The 25,560-nt window shown below is 55.7% G+C and overlaps 1 protein-coding gene and 1 long non-coding RNA gene across 2 annotated transcripts in view; one reads left to right on the plus strand and one right to left on the minus strand.

Annotated features, from left to right (window-relative positions):
- Positions 1 to 78: 78 nt before the first annotated feature.
- Positions 79 to 8,668, minus strand: LOC131481032 (uncharacterized). Its single transcript, XR_009246000.1, has 3 exons — positions 8,475 to 8,668; positions 3,493 to 3,688; positions 79 to 206 (listed from the first exon to the last, which is right to left on the minus strand). It is a non-coding gene; the product is annotated as an uncharacterized LOC131481032 (long non-coding RNA).
- The window catches only part of DNMT3A (DNA methyltransferase 3 alpha), a 69,576-nt gene continuing 47,747 nt past the window's right edge, over positions 3,732 to 25,560 (plus strand). Inside the window, exons 1-3 of the mRNA XM_058668186.1 lie at positions 3,732 to 4,108; positions 6,457 to 6,698; positions 17,714 to 17,815. Of these exons, the coding sequence (XP_058524169.1) occupies positions 6,636 to 6,698; positions 17,714 to 17,815 (165 nt within the window). The 5' untranslated portion in view covers positions 3,732 to 4,108; positions 6,457 to 6,635. The remainder of the gene's footprint in view (positions 4,109 to 6,456; positions 6,699 to 17,713; positions 17,816 to 25,560) is intronic.

Raw genomic sequence — 25,560 nt, forward strand, 5'->3', positions numbered from 1 at the left:
ATTTTTCAAAAAGATTTTATTTTTATTATAAAGTCAGATTTACAGAGAGAAAAATCTTCCGTCTGATGGTTCACTCCCCAAGTAGCTGCAATAGTCAGAGCTGAGCCCATCTGAAGCCAGGAGTCAGGAGCTTCTTCCAGGTCTCCTACATGGGTGCAGAGTCCCAAAGCTTTGGGCCATCCTCCTCTGCTTTCCCAGGCAGGGAGCTGGAAGGAAAGTGGAGAAGCTGTGACATGAACTGGTATATATATGGGATCCTGGTGCATACAAGGCAAGGACTTTAATCACTAGGCTACCACGCCAGGCTCTAAACTTTTATTTCTTTATTGGAAAGGTAGAGGGAGATCTATCTGGTTCATTGCTCTCCTAATGCCCACAAGAGAAACCAGGAGCCTAGAACTCAATCCAGTTCTGCCTGTGGCTGGCAGGGACCCAAGTACTTGAGCCATCTCCGTTGCCTCCCAGAGTGTGTAGCAGGAAGTTAGAATTGGGAGTGAAGTTGGGTTTCAAACCCAGGCCCTTGCATATGGGATGTCCAGATCCCAAGGGACAGCTCAACCACAGCCTCAGACACCTGCCCTAGAAGCTCTGTTTTCTGATTGCTGTGGTCCACAGCAGTCCCAGTCTGGCTGTGGGTGACTATGAGGGCTGTAAAGCCAAGTGTGGCTCACTGGAAGAGACCAGGCTTGCATCTGCTACCTCTACCACTTGTGAGCTCCAGGACCGTAGGACATTTATTCACCTTTCTTATAACTGCGTTTTTCTCATCTGGAGAGAAGCAGAGCATCCACTTTGGGGCAAGCACCTGACACAATGGTAGGGATGCTACCTGGGATACCCACATACGGTATTGGAGGGTCTGGTTTGAGTTCTAGCTACTGTACTTCCCCTCTAGCTTCCTGCCATACACATTCACACCCCAGAAGGCAGCAGATATTGACTTGAGTCCTTTGGTCCCTGCCAACCCCATGGGAGACCCATATGGAGCCCTAGGCTGCTGGCCTCTGCCTGGTCCAGTCCTGGCTGCCACAGGCATTTGGAGAGTGAGCCAGTGGATGAAAGAACTCTCTCCTCTCTCTTTCTTCCTCACTCCACCTCTCTCTAGATATAACTCTGCCTTTCAAATAAATGAATAAATCAAAGGTAGAAAAAATAAAGTCCAGGATTGGAACCCACAGTGTCAGCTTTCCCAGGTGGATTTCACTAGGTTGAGGTTACCGTGGGTGTCACAGCCCTGCCGACTGCTGGTCCCACATTTGCACCGAAGGAATGAGTGCTCCCACAACCTTGACATTCAGAAAAGCTCCAGGCTACAGGTTCAGCAGGTGCAGGGCCCAGGCTGATCCCTCCATCTCATTCCCTGCTTCTTTGATCTCTGGCAAGCTCGCCCCACATGGCAGCCAGCAGCCACCGCCTCATCCCACAGCCTTCCTAAGGCTACTTGGCTCTGCCTGGTCACGTGCTTTGTGCCTGGAGTAGGGTGGGGCCGCAATGCAGGCAGGGAGGGAAATCAGGTAGACCCAAACCCAGGCCTGCTTGGAGAAGGGGGACTGAGTGATAGCTATGATAGCTGTGATAGCTGTGGCCATGGCTGGTGTTTCCTGGCAGAGGATCTGGGATGGAAAAGCAGGGCCCCTAGGTGGCATGTTTGTGGATATTTTAGGGTGCAGCAATGATTTAGAGTTGTGGGCACTGCAGGATGGAGCTGTTGGGGACCTCCTGGCTGGCACTGGGGAGGTGCAACTTGGAATGGGGTGCTGTGAAGTTGGGGTTTGAGCAGCAAAGTGGGCATGGTTTGGGGCAGCAGGGATGGCCTAGAGGCCCTGGGAGGGGGTGACACTGTGGGTCTTTAGCAGCAGCAGGGACCGTGGCTGAGGGCGGAGGTGGCACAGTTGCAGGTCGGAAGGGAGGTGGGGGAGGTGGGCGTGCAGAGCACGTGCTGCTCTGGGTGGAAGTGATGTGTGTGGAGGATGACGGGTTCAGCGGGGGCTGGGAGAGGCAGTGGAGAGGGAGGTGGCGCCGAAACAGCTGCTGATGGAGCCTGTGTGGGTGAGCAGCGCGTGTGACGACAGACCCGTCCCCATACCCACACCGGAGGCAGGTGAGGCAGACCCCAGCCCTGGCCACACTTGGAAGACGAGTGCCTCTTATTGCTCCCCCTTCTCTTTTTTCCCTGCCCCCTCCCTTTTCTCTTTTCAATGTTCACCCATTCACTCTTAGTTATTTTATTTATTTGAATGACAGGGGAGAACACGCAGATCATCCATCCACTGGTTCACTTCTTCCCCAGCCCAAAAGCTCACAGCGGCCACAGCCAGGCCAGGCCAAAGCCAGAACCAGGAACTCCATCCGAGTCTCCCACAGGAATGCCGGCAGCCTAAGCACTTTAGCCATTATGTGCTGCCTCTCAGGTGCATTAGCAAAGAGCTGGCTCTACGGCAGAGGAGGTGGCAGGGTCCGAGCCCAGACTTGCTGATACCGAATGTAGATGTCCCATAGAGTGGCTTACCCTGCAGCACCACCATGCTATCCCACCCCCTGTGTCTTCCTAGTTTTCAGTGCTCACCGTGCCATATGCACGTAACTTAAGTCAAATGGCACTAAATAGCACGTCCTTGTTCCTGATACACCTCTTCTTTTGCTGATCTCAGGGGCACAACACCCTTCGCCCTTTCTGCCGTTTCTCCTAGCGATTTCACATCTCCTGTTTTTAAGGAGTGTTCATCTACATGCTGTTAATTCACCCATGTCAATGTCCCCCATTGATTTCCTGTTTAGAGGGCATCTTGCAAAGCCAAGCTTTCTACTCCCCAGCCATCCCCTGGAGTTGTCTTTTTGATAGGCACATTGCCATAAAAAACACCTCCAGGATTCTTTTGAGTACTTGATACACCTGTCAGGATGTGCTTGTAGCAGGCAGTGGGTCCCCAGGGAGGGTCACGTCCTAGTCCCCTGACCCTGTGAGGTCATGGGGTGGGTGTGATTCCATAAAGCTGCTTGTGATGAAGGGGAGATTATCCTTGGTGATCTGGGTGGATCCAATGTAACCACCAACGGTCCTTAGAAGTGACGGACGGGGCGTGTGTGCAGCAAGTGATCTAGGTCACCACTTGGGAATCCTCATGCAGTGTGTACATCCCTGGCACAGACCCCAGCAACTGCACTTCTGGTCCAGCTTCCTGTGCAGGCACAGCCTAGGAGGTAGCCAGTGAAGGCTCAAGTCCCTGGGCACCTGTCACCCCTCCTCAGAGCCCATCCTCCATGACAGGTGCCCACCAGGATCCAAAATTGATCTGTTTGGGGGTTTGTATGGCAGAGTGTGGCAGTGAGCAGTCCCTGGAGTTTGTCAGGCTCCACACAGTGGGTGTGGGCGGCGGCAGTCCTGGGCACACGGGGAGCTTAACTCAGTCAACCTGGGTGGGAGCTGTATCCTCTGCGCCTGGACCAGGCCGTTGTCACATTCTTTTCACTCTCATCCCACGACCTTCTTACCTTCTCTCCTGGGTCTTAGGACACGGCACCTGGTGAGCTGCTCTCAGGACTGGAGCTGAGCAGGCTGAGGCCATGTTGGCTCTGGGTCTCACCAAGCCAGGAGCATCTTCTCTCAGCCTCAGTGTCCCAAGTCTCTCCCAGCGCCTTCCTGTCTGATATCATCCCAGTGTATGCGACAGTTGTCTTTCTAGTTGAGCTGCCATGGGAAAAAAAATGAATTTTCACTTACTTGAAAGGCAGAGTTATAGACAGAGAAATTTCCATCTAGTGGCTCACTCCCCTAAATGGTAACACCAGCGAGGGCTAAGCCAGGCCAGGCAGACCAGATGGGAACCCTGTTTAGGTCCTCCTATGTGAGTGGCAGAGGCCCATGTACTTGGGCCATCATCTGATGCCTCCTAGGTGCATTAGCAAGAAGTTGGATCAGAAGTAGATCAACCAGGACTCGAACCCATGCACTGATACAGGATGCAGGTGTCCTAAGCAGGAGCGTTACCTGCAGCCCGTGATGCTGGCCCCCGCCCATTGAGTCCAGGGAGGAACCTGGGACCCTCAGTGTAAGCAGGTGGAAGATCCTTTTCCTCTTGCCTTTTCCGCTGTGCCCTCCAGAAAGCAGGTATGAGTCTTCAACTTTGGGGCATTTCACTGCTTTCATTCAGTCTCTTGGTTGTCACACCTGCACCTTCCTCACCCCTAGTCCCAGAGAACCTGTGCTGTCCCAAAGACTGTTACAAATCGGCCTCCACGCTCCCATCTCACACCTGGCTATTCCTGATGTGCCTCCTGGGCCCCTAGATTTTGATGACCGAGTCTTTCATCTTGTACAGCTCAATCTTGTGAATCGATACCTTGTTAGGAAAAAATCTTGGGTGGGCGTTTGGAGCAGCTGTTAAGATGTCTGCATCCCCGTCAACGTTCCCTGCTTCGAGTCCTGCCACAGCGCCTAACTCACCTTCCTGGGAGGCAGTGGTGATGGCTCAAGGACTTGGGTACCCATGGGGGAGACCTGGATGGAGCGTCCAGTTCCTGGCTTCTACCAGGCCTAACCCCTGCCATTGCGGGCATTTGGAGAAGTGAGGCAGTGAATGTCTGTTTGAGTCCTCTGTCTGACCCTGTGCCTCACTGTGGCTTCTGGAAAAAGAACAGAAAGCAGCATGTGAAAAGGTAGAAAAGACTCTTCTCCTGGGTTGAATTCAGAGGGCTGTGGGATTTGGAAACCCCCAATCCTGGGGAGATGTGGGCCCCTAAGAGTGGCTGTGAGTAGCTTCACCAATAGCCTGATCCCATAGCTTAGGAGTCAGACCTGACTTCAAGCCCTAACCCACTGCAGCCTCAAGTTCAGCCCTGAGCTAAGATGGGAACAGGGACTGCCAGAGGAGGTGGTCCAGGGTCCTGTGAAAGGTCACCAGTGCCCTCAGCCCCCTTCCTCCCTTGCCCAGGGACTTGGGAGCAAATGCTAAGGGTGTGGGAAAAGAAGTGCCTGTTACCTGGGCTTGCTGCAGCACAGCAGGGGGTGGGGGTGCTGTCTTGAGGTGAACTTATGGGCCCTTCCTGTCCTGGCCCCCAGCAGCTTCTTCCTGCTACTCCCTGCGGACAGGGCCTGGCTTGAGCACCCACCTCCTTCCCCCCACCAGACAGGCATCCCTCCCCCTACCTGCACAAGGGTAAGGGCTGCCATTATCCCTCCCCCTACTAGATCCCCTCACCCCTACAACCAAGCCTGTGTCATCTCCCGGTTCCTGGTTTTCCAGGGAGCCCTGGCTGGAGGGGGATGGGATGAGAAGCCCAAGAGGGAGGGGAGCCGGGGGAAGCAGAACGGGAACTGGAAGGGGAAGGGCGTGGGTGGCCCTGATCCAGCTTGCCTCCCACTTTCTCGCTGCTGCCAAGCCCCTCCCGGGCAGGCCTGGCTCACTCAAGGCAGAGACTTGGCCGCTGGCTCTCCCTAAGTGGGGGTGGGGAGCTATGTGGTATCTGGGGTCCCGGTGAAGGGAGTTCAGGCAGCAGCACCCTCCTCCATACCCAGCTCTGGCCTGCCGCCCTGGCTTTGTGATTTTGTTGACTTCAGGAAAGGAAGCAGAACGCCCCCCCTGCTATGTCCCCCCCACCCCGAAGTTTCAGCAGTGTGTGTTCAGAATGTCCCCTGCAGCCCCCACCCCCCCGCCCCGGCTGCAAAGGCAAAGGGGACTGGGTTCAGCAGACGGGTGGGCGGGCAGGCAGTGGAAGAGCGAGGTTGCCCCTCTCTGGGCCTGGCTGTGGCCTTGACCTTGGCCTCTTACTCCTGACAGGGCAGGCCCCTGGAGACCCCAGCACACCAGGCCCTCCACCCCCCACCCCAGACTGGCTGCTGTGGCCTGAGCTCAGACCTCAGCTTGCTGTGGGCCCCGGCACTGGTCCTGAAGTGAGGAGACATTCATTTCACTACATCCTGTGACTGCCACTTATTTCCTCCACGTGGTGCCGGCAGTGTGGGGGTGGGGGGTCGGGTGAGGACACATTAGAAAGAAAATGTGAGGCGGGATGGCGTGGCGGAGGGGACTGGGCCCTGGGTGGGGGTGGGGAGGGTCTGAGGGAGGCTGGGATTCCCCAGAGGCTGGCTGGGGTAGGAGGGAAGGTACCGGAAGCTTTCCGAGGAAGCTGGTGATAAGGGTGGGGTGGCAGGAGGCCACTGAAGTTCCACAAGCGGCACCCAGTGTGCCTGGCCACACAGGCGGCGGCCGGGAGCCTGCTGTGGACTCAGGGCTATCTGCCAGAGGCGGCCCTGGGGAGCCTACCAGTGCTGCGCTGACCCAATCTGCCCCAGCTTCCCCAATCTCTGCGATGCTAATGAGGCTGGGAGAAGGGGTGAGGGCAGAGGCGGCAGGCCTCACGAGCCAGGCATAGCCCTAGGGGCTGGGGACCAGGTGGGACCCCAGAGGGGGGAGGGTGGGTGCCCTGCCCTGCTCACCCTCCTCCTTTCTCGCACAGGTGAGCCTTCAGAAACCCAAAGCTACAGAAAGACCAAGGCAGTACTCACACCAGCGGCTGCGCACCAAGATCTATGTTCGCACTTTAACCCTCGCCTGCCAAGACCACGGTAGCTCCTTCCTCGAAGCTCCCCAGCCCCGCGCGCCCCAAGCCTGCCTCCCGCGCCCCAGCTGCCTGCCATGCCCTCCAGCGGCCCCGGGGACACCAGGAGCTCTGCTCCGGAGCGGGAGGAGGACCGCAAGGTGAGCACCTGCCGGGCCCCAGGCCCCAAACCATGACAGCTCTGCACACTGGGCACTGAGTGTCCTCCCTCCGTCTTGATGTTGGTGACAAAGAAACAGGCTAGGAGAAGTTACACGTGGTGTTGCTGTGGCCACCTGCCCTGGGCTTTGACTACCTCAGGCCCCCAGCGCACCTGTGTCTAGGTTCAGTGTTTTTTGCTGCATTACACTGGCCGTCTCTTTTAGCTGCCACTAAATGTTGGAAAACTTCCACTGAAGACAAGTTTGGGGACATGAGGGATGCTATGAACAGGAGGCCGCGTGCAAGTTATCCCTGCCCCCCTGCATCCCCATCCTGGGCTCTAAGTGGTGTGACATCACCTGGTCATCCTTTATGTGGCTTCTGGCTTGGGAGCTGTTTTCAGAGGCATGATTTCTGCCACACACAGGGGCTTTCAGCACACAGGTAGGGAGCCCTACTCTCTGCCTTGGGACCCTAGCAAGCCTGGTACACCCCTAGACAGACTACCCCTGCCAGAAGCCCCCAGCACTCGGACTCAGCCCCTGCCCCCATCCTTGTGAGCAGATGGTGTGACAGAGGTGGCTGTGGTTCCCCTGGTATGTATAACTGCTGTATTCTGGTTCCCATAACTCCTCCCTCTGCCTGCTTGGGTAAGGGATGGTGATGCTGGGAAGGGTCTGGTAGCCACAGGGCAAGTTCATCAAAGTTGCAGTGGACTGGACCAGAGTTGTTGGAGAGGTGATGTAAGTGGGAACTTGGCACCAGGTGTAGGGCTCCCGAACTCTTAGGTCTTAGTACATCCCACAGCTCTGCTGGCTGTCTCTTGGTCCAGTGGTGAGCACTCTTCATGCATGCTCCATCCCTTTCTATACCCCTGGCATTCTTAGAGGCTGTTCCTGTGTGGTGAGTGCTTCCGAACTCTTGTTTCATTTGTCTTTGAGGACAGCCCTTGGAACAAGAAGGACAAGAGCTATAGATGCAAACCCTGAGCTCAGCTTGTCAGGAGTGGGTTTGGACCAGAGCCTTTCTTCTGCCTATAGCTGGGTCCTTCCCATGATTCTGCGTGCATGCGCACGCACACACACACGCACACAGGCATGCCCGTGAAACCTGCGGCCCTGCAGCCATGGAACCAGGGCTTCCTCAGTTGCCTGTGCACCTTCAGCTGGTTCCCTGCCCTCCCCGGGGTTGGCTGTGTTTCCTTCTTCAGTGACCCTGAGCCTCCCCCTGCCCGGATCAGATGCGTGGACAAGCCCTTGATCTAGATACTTGCTAAGCCTCCCTCCACTGTCAGATAATGAGCGGCAAGCTGGGCTCCTCCGTAGTGAGGTTGTTCAGGCTGGAGGTGCAAGCTGGGCAAGGTGCCACAAGACCCAGGGCCCAGGCCTGAGGATGCCACTTGCTGGAGATGTGACTCCGGGCCATCTGGGCTTGTGTTTGCTCAGCTGGAAAGCGGGGCTAGAAGAAACTCTAGCCTTGCCCGTTTTATGGGGCGGTTGTGGAAGTCAGATGAGGTCACGGGCATGGAAGTGCCCTGCAGACAGCAAAGTCTGGTCCAATTATGAAGGATTACGACTGCTATTATTATCTACCCATAGTAACTGCCCTGGCTCAAGCGGCAACAAACACACACACCCAGCTGCAGATCCCCAGGCCAATAGAGCAAGTGCGCGTGCGAGCAGGCATTCACTCTTGCCAAGAGGGTAGACTAGGGCCGGGGCATGGCCGGGCCTCCTCCCCAGCTGCCCACACCCACACTGTGCATGCCATCTCACCTGGCACACCTCCCTGGCAACTCTGGGCTGGCTCCATCAGCACCAGGGAACTGCCCAGGGAGGGCGGGCAGAGGCCTGGCTGTCACTGCTGGTGGAAACCAGGCCCCAGGGCAGCTGCAGGAAGAGTGGGGGAAGGCACAGGATTGGTCTGCAGCTCACATAGAGTGTGGCAGAGGCACTGGGCACAAAGGAACTGTACGGTGAGCCAGAGGGAAGAGGTGTGGCAGCCAACTGGCCCCACGTGCTCTCCTCCTCCTCTCAGCAGCCACGCCCCCATGCACCTTTCTCTCCAGCACTTCCTGGAGCTACTGGGCCTTTGTTTGCTCTGTTTCCTCTGTCTGCTGGACCCTCTCCCTGATGTTGTCTCCTCTCTAGCCACCTTGCGTCAGTGGGCAGGCGGTGTCGTGGTTCCCATACAGCGACTGCACTAGGGAGGCATTCGAGACCCAGAGGCTGGACCTGCTGGGGAGAAGGTGAGGGGGGGGCCTGGGCCCTTTTGTAGCCCAGAGCAGGTGCTCCAGAAGTATTCTGTGGAGAGGATGAACAGGAATGCGAGGGCCAGAAAAAGGGGCCTTGAGTTCAGGGGTCAGGCTGGAGGGATTCAGAGCTTAGGGTTAAAGCGACCATGCTCATGACCATGGTGTGTGTGGGAAGAGGCTCACGGACATATGCACCCCCCCACACACAGACATCAACAGCCATATGGTAGCAAGGTGGGGCCTTCTCAGAGAGGCAAGGAGGACCAGGGGCCAGGAGAGTCCACTGGTCTGGACCACCACACAGGGAGGGGACCAACCCTGAGCAGGAGTCCACTGGTCTGGACCACCACACAGGGAGGGGACCAACCCTGAGCAGGACACAGCAGAGGGGAGTAGCAGAGAGGCTAGGAGCTCAGAGGGCACTTGGAGCCAGGGGGCCAGCCCATGGTGAGCAGGGCGATAAAGAATGTTCCAGGGCAGCCTCTTGTGGGCTTGAGTTAGGCTGGAAGTGAAGATGCTCTGAGAAGACCTTGTCCCTCTGCCCTGGCTGGACTTGGGGGCCCTACACCTCCAGCAGGGTCTCAGGTCCCAAGCTCCTATACAGGGATGTGTATGTGCACTGTGGAGACCCAGCTGTGAACTCTCCACTCCTCATCCCTCCTGTCTGCTTCCTCCCCTCCTTCCCTCTCCTGCTGCAGACAGGGATACCCAAGTCACACATAGGAAGATGTGGGATGTAACCCTCCCTGGAAACCTAGTGAGAAAATGGTGGTGGGCAGATGAGATAGGAAGGCAGGACCCGTTTCCAGAGGAGAAAGGGGTCGCTCTTGCCTTGTGGTGCAGGCACAGCGTGTATGCATATGAATTGTGCTAGAAGAACACAGTTGGTGTGTGTCCACATGAGTATGTGTGCACATGTATGTGTGGATAAATGGCCAGGGCTGGAGCTGCGGCTCCTCCCTCATCTTCCACCTCCTAGTCCAGCTTGGACGGAGGCCTGGCAAGCGTTCATTTCCCTTGTGTTCTGAGCACTCACTTCCTTTGCTCCACTACACACAAGCTCAAGGGCATTGAGGGGTGGGTCCCTGGCAGCCCCAGCTTCCACCCTTCTCACTGATACACATATCTGAGGGCACCTGCTGGGCCAGCTCTGGCCTTGACCGCACCCCAGTACCCCAACACCATCACTGAGGGCTGGCTTCAGGCTTCAGACAGTCACTGTTGGTTCCTTAGAGAAAATGCCACTTGCCTTGTGCTGATTAGGAACACCTCTGAGGATGACAGCCAAGACTATTGGTCTCAGCAGAGGGAATTGGACACATGGGCTTCCCACGGCAGGTGTGTGATGGAGAGCAACATGCACCCGGGAGCTGCCCCAGACCTAGGTTCTGGGCTCAAGTTAGGTGTGACTGTAGATCACATTTTAATGAAGCTTTCAATCAGCACAGTCAGTCCCAGGGGGCACCAGCTGTACTCCAGAGACAGACCCACACTTGAATCTGGCCTTTGCCACGTGACTCAGCATTGAATGGTAAGTGACTCACACAGGGACCCAGCACGCATTGCGTCAGCCTGGCTATGCTTTGGGGATCTGGCTGTGTTTACCTGTGTTGCTTCTCTCTCGCTTCCCTTCCTGCATCTGTGTGGGTTAGAACCCAGACAGCTCCAGGCATGCAAGGTGAGCACCATAGGTTTTGGCATTTTATTTTTAAAGATTATTTTTGTTTATTTGAAGGGCAGAAAGAGAAAGAAATTTTCTGTCCACTGGTTCACTCCACAGATAGTTGCAAATGGTTGGTTAAAGCTGATTGGTTAAAGCTGAAGTCAGGAATCTGGACCTCTGTCTAGTCTCCCACCTGGGTGGCAGGGTCTGAAGTGTTTGGCCATCCTCCAAGCTTTTCCAGGCTTGTTAGTAGGGAGCTGGATTGGGAGCAGAGTATCCGGGATTTGAACCAGTGCTGTGTGATACAGGAATTACAAGTACTGTTTTTGTTTGTTTGTTTTTTAAGATTTATTCTTATTGGAAAGTCAGATATACAGAGAGAAGGAAAGATGGAGAGATTTTCCATCTGCTGGTTCACTCCCCAAGTGGTTGCAATGGCTGATCTGAAGCCAGGAGCCAGGAGCTTTTTCTCTGGTCTCCCACTTGGGTGCAGGGTCCTGAGGCTTTGGGCCGTCCTCGACTGCTTTCCCAGGCCACAGGCAGGGAGCTAGAAGGGAAGTGGAGCAGCCAGAATACAAACCAGTGCCCATATGGGATCCTGGCGCATGCAAGGCAAGGACTTTAGCCACCAGGCCCACAAGTGCTGGTTTGACCCACTGCGCCATGTACCCTGGGTTTAGAGAACATGGAGAGCCTGGCATGGGAGGGAAGCTTCTTTCTGTCTCTCTCCTGAGCTGCACAGGTGCCAGAGGCCTGAGGTCCTATCACCTGTTGAATATAAGTGACACAGAATGAAATGGCAGGATGACCTACCTCCTGATGGGCAGCCAGGGGTCCACTTAGGGGTCCTAAGAGAGGGATCACCGTGGGATGGCGCTGTCCAGCTCCAAATGGCTGGGATGGGCCTGGCCCCATGAGGGGAGGATCCCTTAGGCTGGAGATCAGGAAGGCAGAAGGAACAAGTTGGACTCGCTGGGCCAGGACCCCTGGGAAAAGGACTTTTCCTCTTGGTCCTGAGCTGGACGGGCTCTCTGTGAAGAACCACAGGGCAGTCTGGGATCATCTTCATCCACCTGCTTAAGGCAGGTATAGCATACAGTTAGCTCAGGAGGTGCTGCTGCATCAAACCCATCTCACAGGCCAGAGACTAAGGCTCTCAGAAGTTCAGAACCTGGGCAGGGGTCACAAGAGCTGTGCAGTAATTTTATCTTGACTCTCCTGAAAGGTGAGGGCCCTGAAAGCCTGGGTGGACTGCTGGGAGAACCAGCGTGCATGGGCCAGGTGCCCGTGGAGGCAGCTGCCAGCAGTCACAGGCGTTGGCTGTTTATGCGCCCCTCTCACTGCTTCCTGGGCGCTCACTAGAGCTCTTTCCCAGGCCTGGCCCTGTGACCTCACCAACAAGATCTCTCCCCCCTAATTAGGATTACCTTGGCCCGTCTATAGCCCCCTCCCTTCCCCTCCAGAGAACAGTGAGACCCCAGGCCTTAGAGGAGGGATTGCTGCCTTGGTGTGTGGTGCGGCATGACTAACCAAGCATAGCCGTTTAGCACTTAAGAAGCACCTGTTGTGGACCAATGTACAGGAGCCTGGAGGGACTCAGCAGGGAGCAGTTGGGCTTTGGCCCCTGCTCTGCAAGGACGTGGCCTTGAGCGAGGGTTTGAAATGAAGGGTGGAAGGACTGGAGGGAGGTGCTCTGCATGTACGTGCTCACACTCTCCTGTCTAGCCAGAGCCACCCCTGTGTGCGTCTGTTCTGTGGGCGCCTGGTAGGTCTGTTGTCCACCATCCTATGGGATGTACCTTCTCAGGGCAGAGCACTGCTCACTGCAGAAGCCGGTTTGTTGCATTGAATGCCACAACCAGGCAAGGCCATCTGGGCAGCTAGCAAGGGCTCTAGCAGGCGTCTTGTCCCAGGAAGGCCCTGGCCAACAGCTGGCTGGATACAGCAAGTTTGTCCCCCTGGACTCACATGCCAGATGCCAGTTGAAGTTCAACTCGTTGATGTTCTCAGGGCCGCATGGATGTCTCCCCAACTGTCTCTGGATAAGGGCCACACAGGACACCTCTGTCTTAAAAGCCAGGAAAGCAGAGGTCCACAGGCAGGCAGATGCATGTAATCCTGTGCCCTTACTTTGCGTCTCCTTCAAGGCTTATGCTATCACTGCGTGTGTGAGTGGCACACGGTACTACAGGGTCGGTGGCCTGCAGGCCAGGACCAGAGATGTACATTTTCGGTTCCACACCTTCCTGGCTCAGGTGTCTCTGCAAGCCAGAAACCCACCATGAGCCCCAGACTCCTGGCTCTGCTGCCTAGGCAGGCCAGAAATCAAGCAAAATTACATGTGGAAATACTTGTTAGTCGCCATGTATGTGGGCAAGATTATCATCAGCATAGTCCGGCCCATCAGAGAAGTTCTATGTGACTTCAGATAATCCATTCAGTGTGCAGTGTGCAAATGTAGGTCAAATCATAGCCTCGGAAGTTCTGAGAGAGGCTCTCAGGAACCACCTGATCTAGCAGGCCTCCCAGCGCCATGTGAACGACACGAATGTAAAGTGACAGTTGTGTTCAGGCCTAGAAAGTGAGGTCTGCTCACTCTTTCCTACTGCTGGGGTCACAAAGATTCCAGTAGCACTGGAGCCTCCTGTACCGTGTGGGGATCTGTTCGTGTGCCTGGTCTGGGCTGGTTTACTGAGCCCCTGCAATGTAAGTCACTCAGCAGGTGTCTTCCACTGTCTGCCTGGTAGCCATGCACTGCTCCAAGCACTGTGGACACCAATGTGACTAAGACCCAGCAGCTCCCCTAGAGGAGGCTTTGTGGCCCTGGCAGCAGGATACAGGGAATGGTGTTGCTGGGAGGTTGGTCAGCTCAGTCTAGATTAGGGATGAGAGGATGGGTCACCAGTGAGAGGGAACCCTTTAAGTGAAGCTCGGAAAGGGAGTTGAGGTTTGCTGGGAAACCTGAGAGGCAGGTAGAATGGGCACAAGAGCTGTCAGTCAAGATGCTCGGGGGGAAGCAACTGTGTGGGCAGCAATCTGCTCTGCTCTGCTGGATGACCAGGGTGGAGAAGAAACCCAGGCAAGCCGGCCAGATCCTAGACTGCTTCCCACGCCCAGCCTAAGGAGCTGGGCTTGGGCTCCACGGAATGACATCATCACCTCTGCATTTGGGAAGGGGGCAGGGAGCCCCAGCATTCTGTGTCGCCAGATGCTAGCGTCCGTCTGTGCTGTGAGCGACAGCTGCACATGTAGGGTTGAGAGCTGGCGTCCGCTAGGAGAGGGGTGCTTCCATGACATGTCGTCAGGATGCACGGGGCCGGCAGCAGGTTCACAGTCCTGGAAGGACTGTCAATTTTCGGTATATTTGTGTGACATGATGAGGACAGCAAGGGTTACAGAGTCCAGTCTCCACCCAGCTCCTTGAAGCCCTGCTCCATGGAGTCTTGCCCCCCTCCTCTACCCCCCTCCGCTGCCCCCAGAAGGAGTGACTCATTCCCACTCCATCCTTGACACATGAGGGAACCAACCTGGTTTCTCATCAGCTCCCACTGAATGGGGTGCTGTTTGCCAGCTGCTCCCCACCTCCATGGCTCCCTGTCTCCTCTTTCAGAGTATTAGCAATGCCTCTTAATTCAGCACTACTTGTGGATTTGATAAGCATATTTTACATTCTTCCGCTCAGCTCATCAGCAAAGAGACTGAATAAAACAGGCCCGTGACAGATGTGAGAATGAACCACGCCTCTGTAGAGGAGAAGGCCCCGGGACCATCTGTTCCCCTTGTCTGTGGGTCAGTCCCCTACATTAAGGTGGGAACCTCGGACAGCCGTCCTGGAGCCCCACATCTTGCAAATCCCTTCCTCGGGGCCGAGTAGGAATGCCCTGGGCCAGGCCTTGCCCAGTCTCCCAACCTGGGTGTGGAGACTTGGTCCCCCCCCAGCACCACCCAGGCCTGACTGCACCGTGCCTTCCCCCCGCACAGTCCCTGGCCCACCCTTTCCTCCAGGGCTGGGTTGCAGCAGGGGAAAGTATGCAGGCACAGGAGGCGGGGGGGTGAGGGGGTGAGTTAGGAGTGGTGCCTGTTGGAGCCCCCAGAGGGTTTCTGTCCACATGGAGAGGAGCCTTGGCTGTTCTTGCTGACCAGAGGCTTCCATGTTGCCAATTCTTTCAGAATAAAAGTCCTTGAACCTGGTCAAAGCTCAGGATGCCAGGACGGTGGGAATCTCTTTAAAATCTCCGTGGCTGGGGATTCAGCCAGAGCCAGAACAGGCAAGGCTCATGGGTCCGGATCATGGGTCCGTCCGCTCATCAGAACTTAGAGCAGGCACCGTGTTATTCCTTCATCCTCCCATTCTGCGCAGGGGAAAGCTAGCCGTGGTGCCCAGGAATAGGCAAGCTGGACTTCACCCTGCCCCCAGCGTGCTAGCATCTGGGCCCCCGGGCTCCTACACTTATGTGGACCCTGTAGAAGCTGTCATGGGCATTCAGCTGCACTGGGGGCTATTTCCTGCCTGGGGGTGGTGGGGGGTGTGGGCCAACCTTTCTTAGGTGGGGCTGCTGTGGCATCTCCAAGGATAGCTCAGAGCCAGTAGGCTTGGTCTCCCTGGGACCAGTGCCCGAAATCCAGTCTTGGCTGGGGTTTCCACAACGCCCACCACTGGCTGTCTTCCCCATGTCTCCCCCTACCCCCACCGCCCCACCTGCTCTGTGGGGCTTTCCTGAAAAGGACCCCTCAAGGGTCTCTGGTCTGGGGGTCCCCAAGCCCTGTCTCCTCTTTCAGACCCTGTCTGAGCTGGGCTTTTTAAAGGAGTCCCCCTACAGCACTTTGGTCCCAATAGCCAAGTGACACATGGCAGGGGCCCTGCATCCTTGGTTTCTTGCGGGGTACAGTTCTCGCTGTGCACTGCCGCTGTATCCTTCACTCACCTCTGGCTGGTTGCACTCAGATTTCCAACTCAACCCGTGGCACCACCACTTGGTGCTGCGAAGGGACATTCACCATCCATGAACTCTCCTTCAGAGGCATTTGAGGGCTGGAGCCTGGCTGGGCTGGCTGGCAGATGGGCCATCACACTGCGGGCCTCATGGTGCAGCCCCAGGGATGCTGTGTCCGTGGTCAGATCCCGACAGTCGGTCGCAGTTGGTTTCCATTCGCATGTCCCCCGCACCGACACCTGAAAACACATGTGGCAAACCACATGCTATTTTGAAATCGCAGAAAATGAAAGTTAAGTAGGACGTGGAGAGCCATCATGGTTAAATGGCCGGGGAGCTATCCCCGTCCCCTCCTTCCTCGCTGGTGCCAGCAGTGCTGGGGGCTGATGCCCCACTTAACCCCCACCTCCTCTCCAACAAGGGCATCATGTCCACCCTCAGTACCCAATCCCATCACACGCTGTGTAAAGCAGAGCCATCTGTTGTCCCTGTGCTGGGCCAGGGTCAGCTGCCATCTCCTGCCCCAGCACCATTGCTGTTGTGGCTTAGTCATGCTGGAGCCAGTCTGAGTCAAAAGGGACTTGTGGGTGGTTTGTGGCCAGGCTGGAACAGTGAGGCAGGACTTTCTAGGTGTAGCCTCCGTGGCCCCGGGAGACCAACACTGGTCCCTACACAGAAGCTGAAGGAGGGGCGGCCAGCCAGCCAAGCTTCTGGCCCAGACCTGGGTGAAGGAGAGGGAACAGGGATCTGCCATGCATGGCCCTGAGCCATCCCCATAGTATGCCAGGGTTGTGTGGCATGGGCTCCAGGCAGAGATGTTCTAGTGGTTGCAAAAATCTTGGCTGTTTCCTCTGCTGTCCCAGATCAGGCATTGCCGAATGTGACGTTTCTTTTTGATAAAGATGGTTCATTCAGGAGTTCACTAATGTGATTTTTGTGCTTGTGCAAGATTTTTTTAAAACCTTCCAAATAAGGGACCCGGCATGGTGGCCTAGCGGCTAAAGTCCTCGCCTTGAATGCGCCGGGATCCCATATGGGCGCCAGTTCTAATCCCGGCAACTCCACTTCCCATCTAGCTCCCTGCTTGTGGCCTGGGAAAGCAGTCGAGGACGGCCCAAAGTCTTGGGACACTGCACCCGTGTGGGAGACCAGAAAGAGGCTTCTGGTTCCTGGCTTTGGATCGGCGCGCATCGGCCCGTTGCGGCTCACTTGGGGAGTGAATCATCGGACGGAAGATCTTCCTCTTTGTCTCTCCTCCTCTCTATATATATCCGACTTTCCAATAAAAATAAATAAATCTTTAAAAAAAAAAAAGACTCACTTTTAAGCTAGAAGCTTATTTGGAAGTTTTTTTTTATTTTTATTTTTTTGATTTATTTTTATTACAAAGTCAGATATACAGAGAGACAGAGAGGAAGATCTTCTGTCCGATGATTCACTCCCCAAGTGACTGCAACGGCTGGTGCTGTGCCAATCTGAAGCCAGGAGCCAGGAACTTCCTCCAGATCTCCCATGCTTGTGCAGGAACCCAAGACTTTGGGCCGTCCTCAACTGCCTTACCAGGCCACAAGCAGGGAGCTGGATGGGAAGAGGGGGTGCTGGGATTAGAACTGGTTTCCATATGTGATTCCGGCACGTGCAAGGTGAGGACTTTAGCCACTAGGCTACTGTGCTGGACCCACGATTTATTTATTTTAAGAGGCAGAGTTATAGAGAGCAAGCTTCCATCCACTGGTTCACTCCCCAGATGACTGCAGTGGCCAAGGCTGAACCAGGCCAAAGCCAGGAACCCAAAATGTCCGCCAGGTCTTTCGTGTGGTTACAAGGGCCTAGTATTGGGCCATTCTCTGCTGCTTCCCCAGGCACTTCAGCAGGGAGCTAGAACATAAGTGGAGCAGCCAGGTCTCCAACCAGTGCTCATATGGGATGCCGGTGTCGCATATGATAGCTTAATTTGCTATAGCACAGCACCGGCTCCCCAAAGATGTATTTCAGAGGGACTCCACGAGGTAACCCAGGCTCACCATGCAGAAAAGAAGGTCATCACCCTGCATTGGTGGGGTTGGCACACACAGCATACCCTGGGAGCCCAGCTGTTGGGCTGTGGGTTGACTCACCAGCAGGCTCAGCCTCTGGCCTCACCTACTGTGTCCATGCCCACAGGAAGAAGAGCAGGAGGAGCCTCGTGGCAAGGAGGAGCGGCAGGAACCCAGCACCACGGCCCGGAAGGTGGGCAGGCCAGGGAGGAAGCGCAAGCACCCACCGGTGAGTGACCTGCCTCGCCCTGTCGTGTGCTCTGTGCTCGGCAGTGATGTGTCACCTGCAGAGATTTGAAGGACACTGTGACCAGGTGATGTGGCAGATAGAGCTCACTCAAATTCCTCATTCTTTGAGCATCATGACAACCTGCACTCTCCCTTCTTTTCCATATCAAAAGCCAGAGGTCCCAAGAGTATAGATGCCTGGGCCAGGGAGTGCTGGAGCCGGGATTCCATTGAGGTCTCCAACCTGTGGCCTCATTGTGGAGGTGCAGCAGAGAGCTTGTTGGATTCACTGCCCTGAGCGAGCCTGAATGTGCAGGAACCACTACCTGCCCCCACCACCCCGGGCTGTATCCACCCTGGGCCCTGGGTCCCCACCCCAAGGCCACACAGGAAGGGTATTGAGGCATGGGAGTTTGAGCCATACAGCAGGAAGGGAGGAGATGCAGGCTGGCAAGTCCCTGGCTGAGGAAGCCTGTTAGGAATGGTGGCCATGATATCTGGCAGGGCTGTGTCCTGCGGGGAGCCCCCCTCTCCCTGCTCCTTTCTGCTTTACATGCAGAGGGGAGCGCTGTGTCCCAGTGCCCAGCACAGCTGGGCCCTTTCTGTTAGCCCCTTGCAGCTGAGCCTGGCATACTTAGAGCAAGATGTCCATGACAGCATCTATGGACTCTGGATTTGTACCTTGGCCTTCAAGGGGAAGTTCTTGGTTGGATTTGGGGGCTCCTTGGGGAAGCGGGGGAGGTGAGTTCACAGAGGCGGTCAGGGGGAGGAGGAGAGTTTGCCAGTATTGCTGTTGGTTCTCTGTGGAGATTCTGAAAGGAAAAGAGTGGAAGGGAAATATTGTAACTGGTGAGTAATTTCCAACATCTCAGTATTAAAGCAAAGGGATAATTTATGGCATGGAATAAAGCATTCGCATGACATTGATAAAGTGGGGCTTCAGAGGCATTTCCGGCCTGTGCATGTGCTGTACAGGCTGCTGCGGGTGGTGCTCGACTGAGGGAAGCAGGGGGCTGAGCTGGCACTGCGGGCGGGTGCAGACTGGGCAGCCCACCTGCCAAGCAGCCTCTGGCTCACTGGGCACAGGAACAACCACCACAGCCAGGGAAGACCCAGCAACCCCTGGAGGTCCCCTTGTGCATCCTTGAATCAGAGGGAAGGCAGAGCAGCCAGAGTCAGGAGAAAGCCCAGCTCAGAGGGCACAGGAAGTCATGGCAGGTGCCTGGACTTCTATGAAGAGGTAGGGAGCAGAAGACAGAACCCTGCAAGTGGAGGAGCCCAGGAGCCATCATGTGAGTCTCCAGACTGGCACGGGCTGCATGCAATAGGAGGAGAAACAGCTCTCCTTGGACAGACCTGGGTTTAAATCCTGGCTTCACCACTTGCTCGGCCTTGTGAACTAACGTCACTGCCTGAGCCTTGGGGCCCTTCTGAAGGACAGAGGTGATGAGGACACGTTCCTCCCACACCCACAGCAATAGATGAGTGGGCTTAGGCACCAAAAACCCAGACCTCAGGAAAGGTGCAGTTCAGCTGAACCTTTTCTGTTCCAGGGATGAGGGGTTAGAGGCCTCAGCTGGACAGAGGAGACAACACCTGGATGAACTGCTTCCTGGCTGTGTGATTAAGGACAAGTTACCTGACCTCTCTGAGCTGCTTCCTCTTTAGTAAAGTGTGGCTACTTCCTGGGCCACTTCACACACAGCCACATGGAGTGCAGTTGTGCAGGACAGGTGGGGCTAGCATGCTGCCCCATGCAGGGCCCAATGGGACCAGTGTCCGCAAGGCTGGTGAGTGGGTTGGGGGGAGCCTCTCTAGCCCACAGTGTGCGTCCGTCCCCTGCAGGTCCTGGTCTGATGTGACCAGGTCTCATGGCCTGGGTGACCGCTGTAGCTACATGAGCTCTAGGCTCCAGACTGGAAAAACCCATGGGGGAGGCAAAGTGGCCTGAGGAGCTGTTGGGATAGATGTAGCTGGGAGGTTTCCCACCACCTCCTGTGTCATCCTGCAAAGCCTGCAGGGGAAAGGGCTTGGCTCGGGTCCTGACAGGTGTAGCCAAAGAGGAGGATGGAGGAGAGGGGCTGAGGCTGTGTCCAGTGGGCATCTGTCTCCCCGCTGCGCCCTCCCCTAATCCAGCTTCACCTACCCCCAATTCCCTCTAGACCCGGTCCCTTCCTTGCTATGTGGTGGACAGGGCATATGGACCAGCACCTGCCATGGGTGGAGCTGCCCGTACGCAGAGGATCTGATGCCACTCGCTGTGCTAGAGAGAAGAGGCCCCCACAACCCCAGAAGATACAATCCCCCACACAGTGCTGTTCAGTAGTCTCCAGGGGCTCTATCTCCTAAGAAACAAGAGCCGGAATATTCCATCTGGTTGCTCATCACCAGGTCTCTCCTGCTTCTGCCTCTGCACCCAGTATCACCTCCCTGGCCACACCCATTTCTCCCGCTGCCTTTCCTCCTTCTACCGGACCTAGCACCACAGCCCATCAAGGCCTAGTTGGATGAACCCCGGGTCGGCTGTCAAGACCCACCCTGGCCTTCCCCTGCTTGATCCACTTGTAGAAGTAATACAGATTACTGAGTGCCGGCCCATAGCTCCTACGTGACGCAGATCTTGCTTTGCGAAGTGCTGATCACTACCAGTTTATGCACAACTTGAAAATCAATGCTCAGAGGCTTTTTAACATTTTTAATTAACTATTTGTTTATATTTGAAACGCAGAAATAGAGATGACGCTTCCATCCACAAGTTCTCACTCCAAATGCCTGCTGAACCCAGAAACCAGGGACTCCATCCAGGGTCTCTCACACAGGTGGCAGGGACCCAAGCAGTTAAGCCATCACCTGCTGCCTCCCAGGGCACACATTTTCAGGCAGTGGAGCTATGACTTAGACTGAAACATCCTGATGTGGGACATCTTAGTCATGGCACCCAGCACCTACCTGTGCAGCTTTTCTTTTAACACAGTGCTCTTTTCACCATCACCCTGGGGTTGTTTGTAGGTTTTGCCAGAACATCTTTGCTCAGGGTAGAGAGAATTTTTACAAGCCCAAACCCCACATCTGCCATTTTACCTCCTTGGGAGCTGGAAAAGCAGGGATGGAGAGAGCGTGTGTCTTCCACCCCCATTGCTTAGTCACGGAGCCAAGCCACTCTGCATTTGTGTCCCTGACTGAGGACAGGGACAATGGCGAAGGCTCACTGAGGTAGGTCACCTCAAGACTGAACCACCCTGTCATGTGGGAAGTGGGTGGAGACACAGCCACCACGATGAAGAGACTTAAGGTTCAGAGAAGGTTCGGAACTTGAAACCCACCCCACCCCACACCTCCTCCCTGTGCAGCCACGTGGCCTGGCCGCGTAGGCATCCAAGGGGTCTGAGGTTGGCAGACATGTCCAGGACTGGGAAAGCATGTCAAGTGGGCACATGCACATAGGGGGAGGCACAAGTGCTGCGGGCTGCTGCCCCGAATGCCAGGAAGGTGCCACGGGAAAGGCGGCCACGGTGGGAGAGAGGATTGGGCCCTGTGTATGTCGGAGCAGCACAGCCCCGGAAAGCCAGGATGCTGCTGCGTGAGCCGGCAACAGGAAACAGGAAGCCAGCTGCGGGGCTGGGTGGGTGGGGCTTCGGAAAGGAGCTGGCACCCCAGGCCCCATGATGGGGAAGTGGGGATTGGCATGGGTGAGCCTATGGGTGGGTGGGAGCGTGTAAATGGGACCAGCTCCCCGATGTAGCAGGGTGACAAGCGAGGATGCCTGAGGCCGATTCCCGCCTGGTCACAAGGTCACACAGCCCTGCCAGGGCACCCTGCTGCTTTGTAGGTGGTTTCAGCTTGGGCCCCTGGGAGGACAGTTACAGCTCTTGCCCACCAGACCCTGGTGCAGGGCAGGGAAGGGGTGGGGAGGCTGACCAGCTCCATGGGGCTTGAGCCCCTGTTTACTAGTTGTATGAATTTATTCATTGAAGATTTATACCCACCAACTTCCTCCAGGGTTATTTTTTGTTCAAAAGGAGCACTCTGAGGTCACCTCTTGCTAAGAATAACTCAGAAAGGGAGGGAGGAGGAGGATGGGGCGCTGGGAGCTGGCGCTGAGCCCTGCTGAGCTGAAGCCCTTGTTGCTCATCCCCTGTGCCTGCGCTGAAGTGAAGGGGATCAGGAAGGCAAAATGGCCCAACCCCACAATACTTGAGGGGTAGGGAGCTCCCCAGGGAAGAGGGCAGGCTCCCCTTTCTGGGCCAGTTCACGCCGCTGCCACATCTTGCCCCACAATGGTAAATTTTCCAGCCTGATGGGGCCTTTGGATCGTAAACCAAGAGGGAACTCGGATTCCCTTCCTGTTTCTAGATCAAAACTGTTCCTGCACCAGCCCTGGAAGCTGTGACTTAGCACCCTTAGGTCTGCAGCACAGGATCCCCCAGGTCTGGCCTCGGACAACCTCTTACCCCCACCTGGCTGTCCGTGATGGCTCTTCCTGCAAGAGGGTCTTGGGTGCAGCAGTGCACTCTGCTGCCTGCTCCCTGTCCTCTCGTGTGAGAAGACAGAACTGTCCTGTGACCCCAGAGGCTCCCAACTTCACCCTGTTCCCATAGAACCACCTGTACCGCCCCAACCCCAGTGCCGGGAGCTGTAGGATTCCTGTGGAAACTGGGAAAGCCAGGGAAGAAAGTTCTGGGGAGCTGGGGCAGGAAGGAACCTCCAGGAGAAAGTATGGATTGGACAACAGTACCATAGTGAGGCCTTGCCAAGTGAGGGGTAGAGGAAAGGCATGTGGGTGCCATGATTTGTGGGGTGATTCTAAGGTGGGGGCTGTGAGCAAGTAGATTAAGTCTGCTCTCATGTGTGTGTCCTGGAAAAAGGGAATGTGTTTGAAGGGTTTTTTTTTTTTTTTTTTTTAAAAAAAAGGGGGGGGCTCGGCGGCGTGGCCTAGTGGCTAAGGTCCTCGCCTTGATCCCATATGGCCGCTGGTTCTAATCCCGGCAGCTCCACTTCCTCTCTAGCTCTCCTCCTCTCAGTATATCTGACTTTGTAATAAAAATAAAATAAATCTTAAAAAAAAAAAACATTTATTTATGTGAAAGGCAGAATGACAGAGAAAAGGGGAGGGGGAGGTGGATCTTTCCTCCACTGCTTCACTCCCCAAATGGCTACAGCAGCTGGGGCTGGGCCTGGCCAAAGGCAGGAGCCTGGAGCCCCATCCAGGTCTGCCATGTAGGTGGCAGGGGCCCCAGCAGGAGCCATCATCCGCTGCCTTCTCAGGCTGGCACTAGCAGTAGCAGTAGCAGAGTGATGCTTTGGGACATAAATGTCATGAGCTGCAGCCTAACCCCCTGCACTGCCACCCTTGTCCCCGTCTGGAAGCTTCGAGGAGGAAGTGATGAAAGTGACATCCTTGGGGCGAGACAGGAGTCTGGGAGTGGGGGCAGAAGACATCCCCAGGGTCTGTCAGGAGGTGGGCAATGGCTGGGCAGAACTGGGGAATGCCAGATACCAGTGACATCATAATAGGGGTAGAATCTACAAAGCTGTCAGAGATTTCCGGAAAGGAACAGGATGGGAGCAGGGGCCCTTTCAGGGGCTATTTGAGAAAACCAGTTGTGTTGGGGAAAATCAGAGTGAAATGTCAGGATCTCATTTTTGCTTTTCAAAAAAAAAAAAAAAAAGAAAAAGAAAAAACTCCTTGTTTGTTTTCATCTCTCCCTGGTTCCTGCCCTAGAGTCTTGAATCCCAGAGCAACAGCCCATGGATCATTTGTTCACACAGGGGTCTGCCAAGGCTGTGGTCTTCCTAGGAGGTCCTCCCGGCATGTCCTCGCCAACACGCACCTCCCTGCAAGGAGCTGGCCAGGTTTCATTCATCTCCCCCACCTACAGAGTCGTGTGCACTTTGGTTCTGCCACCCTGGAAAGGTGGGAACATCCCAGAGAAGTGAGGTCAGACCAGGGTCAGTGCAGCTCCCCAGTCCCAAGAGGCCATACCTGCCAAGTGGGGTATGACTGAGGTTATGACAATGGGTGGAACAGGATGAACACACACAGCTAGGGGGCAGGGAGAGTACCCCTGAGAACCTTCAAGAAGGTTCCACTGTGGATCCCTACTCCACCAGACCTGTCAGCTGGGGCTGGTAGAGACTGCAATCAGAAACCATATCCAAAGAGAATGCCCTGCATGGGCCTCCGTTCAACACGGAGCATCCCAGCGCACACTGGAGGCTTTGGAGGCTGGCTTCCAGGAGCATAGCCAGGTCCTTTTCCAGATGGGCAAGTGTCTGCCGGAGCTGGAGCTGGAGTGGACCCATACACATTGCAACAGCTCGCAGGGCTACCACTGAGGGACCTGTTGGGCTTTGCTGCCCTTTCTCCCGCTAAGAAGAAGGAACTTGGACTCGGGGTTCTACTTCCCTGACTTGGGGGCCTTGCTCTCCTTAAGGAGGATGTGCAGGGGGTCTCTCTTGTTCTCTGCTACCAGGGAAAATGGCAGGCCCATCCCAGTGCCAATGCTGCACTGCTTGTGTGGATCTGATGGTTGTTTCTGGAAACTAGCACTAACCTGGAAAAGTACAGGCTGGTAGAGGGTTGGGGAGGAGGTGGCAAGGGCCTTCAGGAACCCAGGATCCGGGAGGAACAAGAGGCTGCATATGAGCCAAGGGGGAGGGCCTCACTGGTCCTTCTGTTTGGTCCCTGGCATGCACGTGCAGCTCTGTCCTGTGGTTGCATGGTGCAGCCCTGCTGTGACTGTGCCTCCAGAGGCCATGGCTGGCTGGACTCCAGAGTTCCCAAATGGCACACAGCCAAGCTGTGCAGAAGCCTGAGGCAAAACTGCAGGCCTGGCCCTCCAGGGTGAACCCAAGGACAGGAGGGAAATGGGAGAGGAGAGAGAGAGGCAACTGCCCAGGCGCCTGTCCTCTCTCCTCTAGGTGAGCCCTTGCATCGCTGCCTTCACTTCTGTGTGCACAGGGTTTAGGTCTGGAGATGATACACCTCTAGAAAGGAACTCTGAAAAGCCGGAGCATGTGTTGTGGTGCAGTGGGCTAAGCCACCGCTTGGAGGCCTACAGCCCCTATCAGTGTGCTCAGTTTGAGTCCTGGATGCCCTGTTTACCCTCCAGCCTCCTGCTGCTGCATCCCCATCCTGGGAGCAGCTGATGACAGCTCAAAGATTTGTGTCCCTGTCACTCCAATAGGAGACCTGGGTGAAGTTTGAGGCCCCTGGCTTTGGTCTGGCTGTTGTGGGTATTTGGAGAGTGACTCACCAGATGGAAGGTCACTCTCTCTGTCTATTCCTACCTTTCAAGTAGATGAAAACAAATAATTATTTTTTAAGTCGCCTCCCACCCCCACCCCTGGTTAGGAGCTGTGCCTTTTTGCCCTTGGGTGCTGTGGCCTCACCTGGGGAAGACAGGTCAGGAGTCTTGGGGTCCAGTGTGGACCTGGGTGGATTGGATGTGACAAGTTCATAGTGGCAGAAAGCACCTTCTTGCTTTTCCTGGAGGTACGTGCTGTTGCCTCTTCCTGGCCCGTCCAGGGCCCAGCAGGGAACTCCCTTTCCTTCTTGGAATTCCTGGGGCTCATGGGCCTGGCTTCTCCTGAGAGCCAGCCCAGAACTGCATGCTGTGGCCTGGTCACCCCACAAGCTGAACACAGAGGAGACTGTGTGTGATCTGAGTTGCCCATGCAAGCCATGGAGTCTTCTGCTCAAAAACCAGTGGTTAGCATCAACTACCCCAGCATCACTGTGCTCAT

This window comes from Ochotona princeps, chromosome 8 (assembly GCF_030435755.1).
Source record: "Ochotona princeps isolate mOchPri1 chromosome 8, mOchPri1.hap1, whole genome shotgun sequence".
NCBI classification, from domain to species: domain Eukaryota; kingdom Metazoa; phylum Chordata; class Mammalia; order Lagomorpha; family Ochotonidae; genus Ochotona; species Ochotona princeps.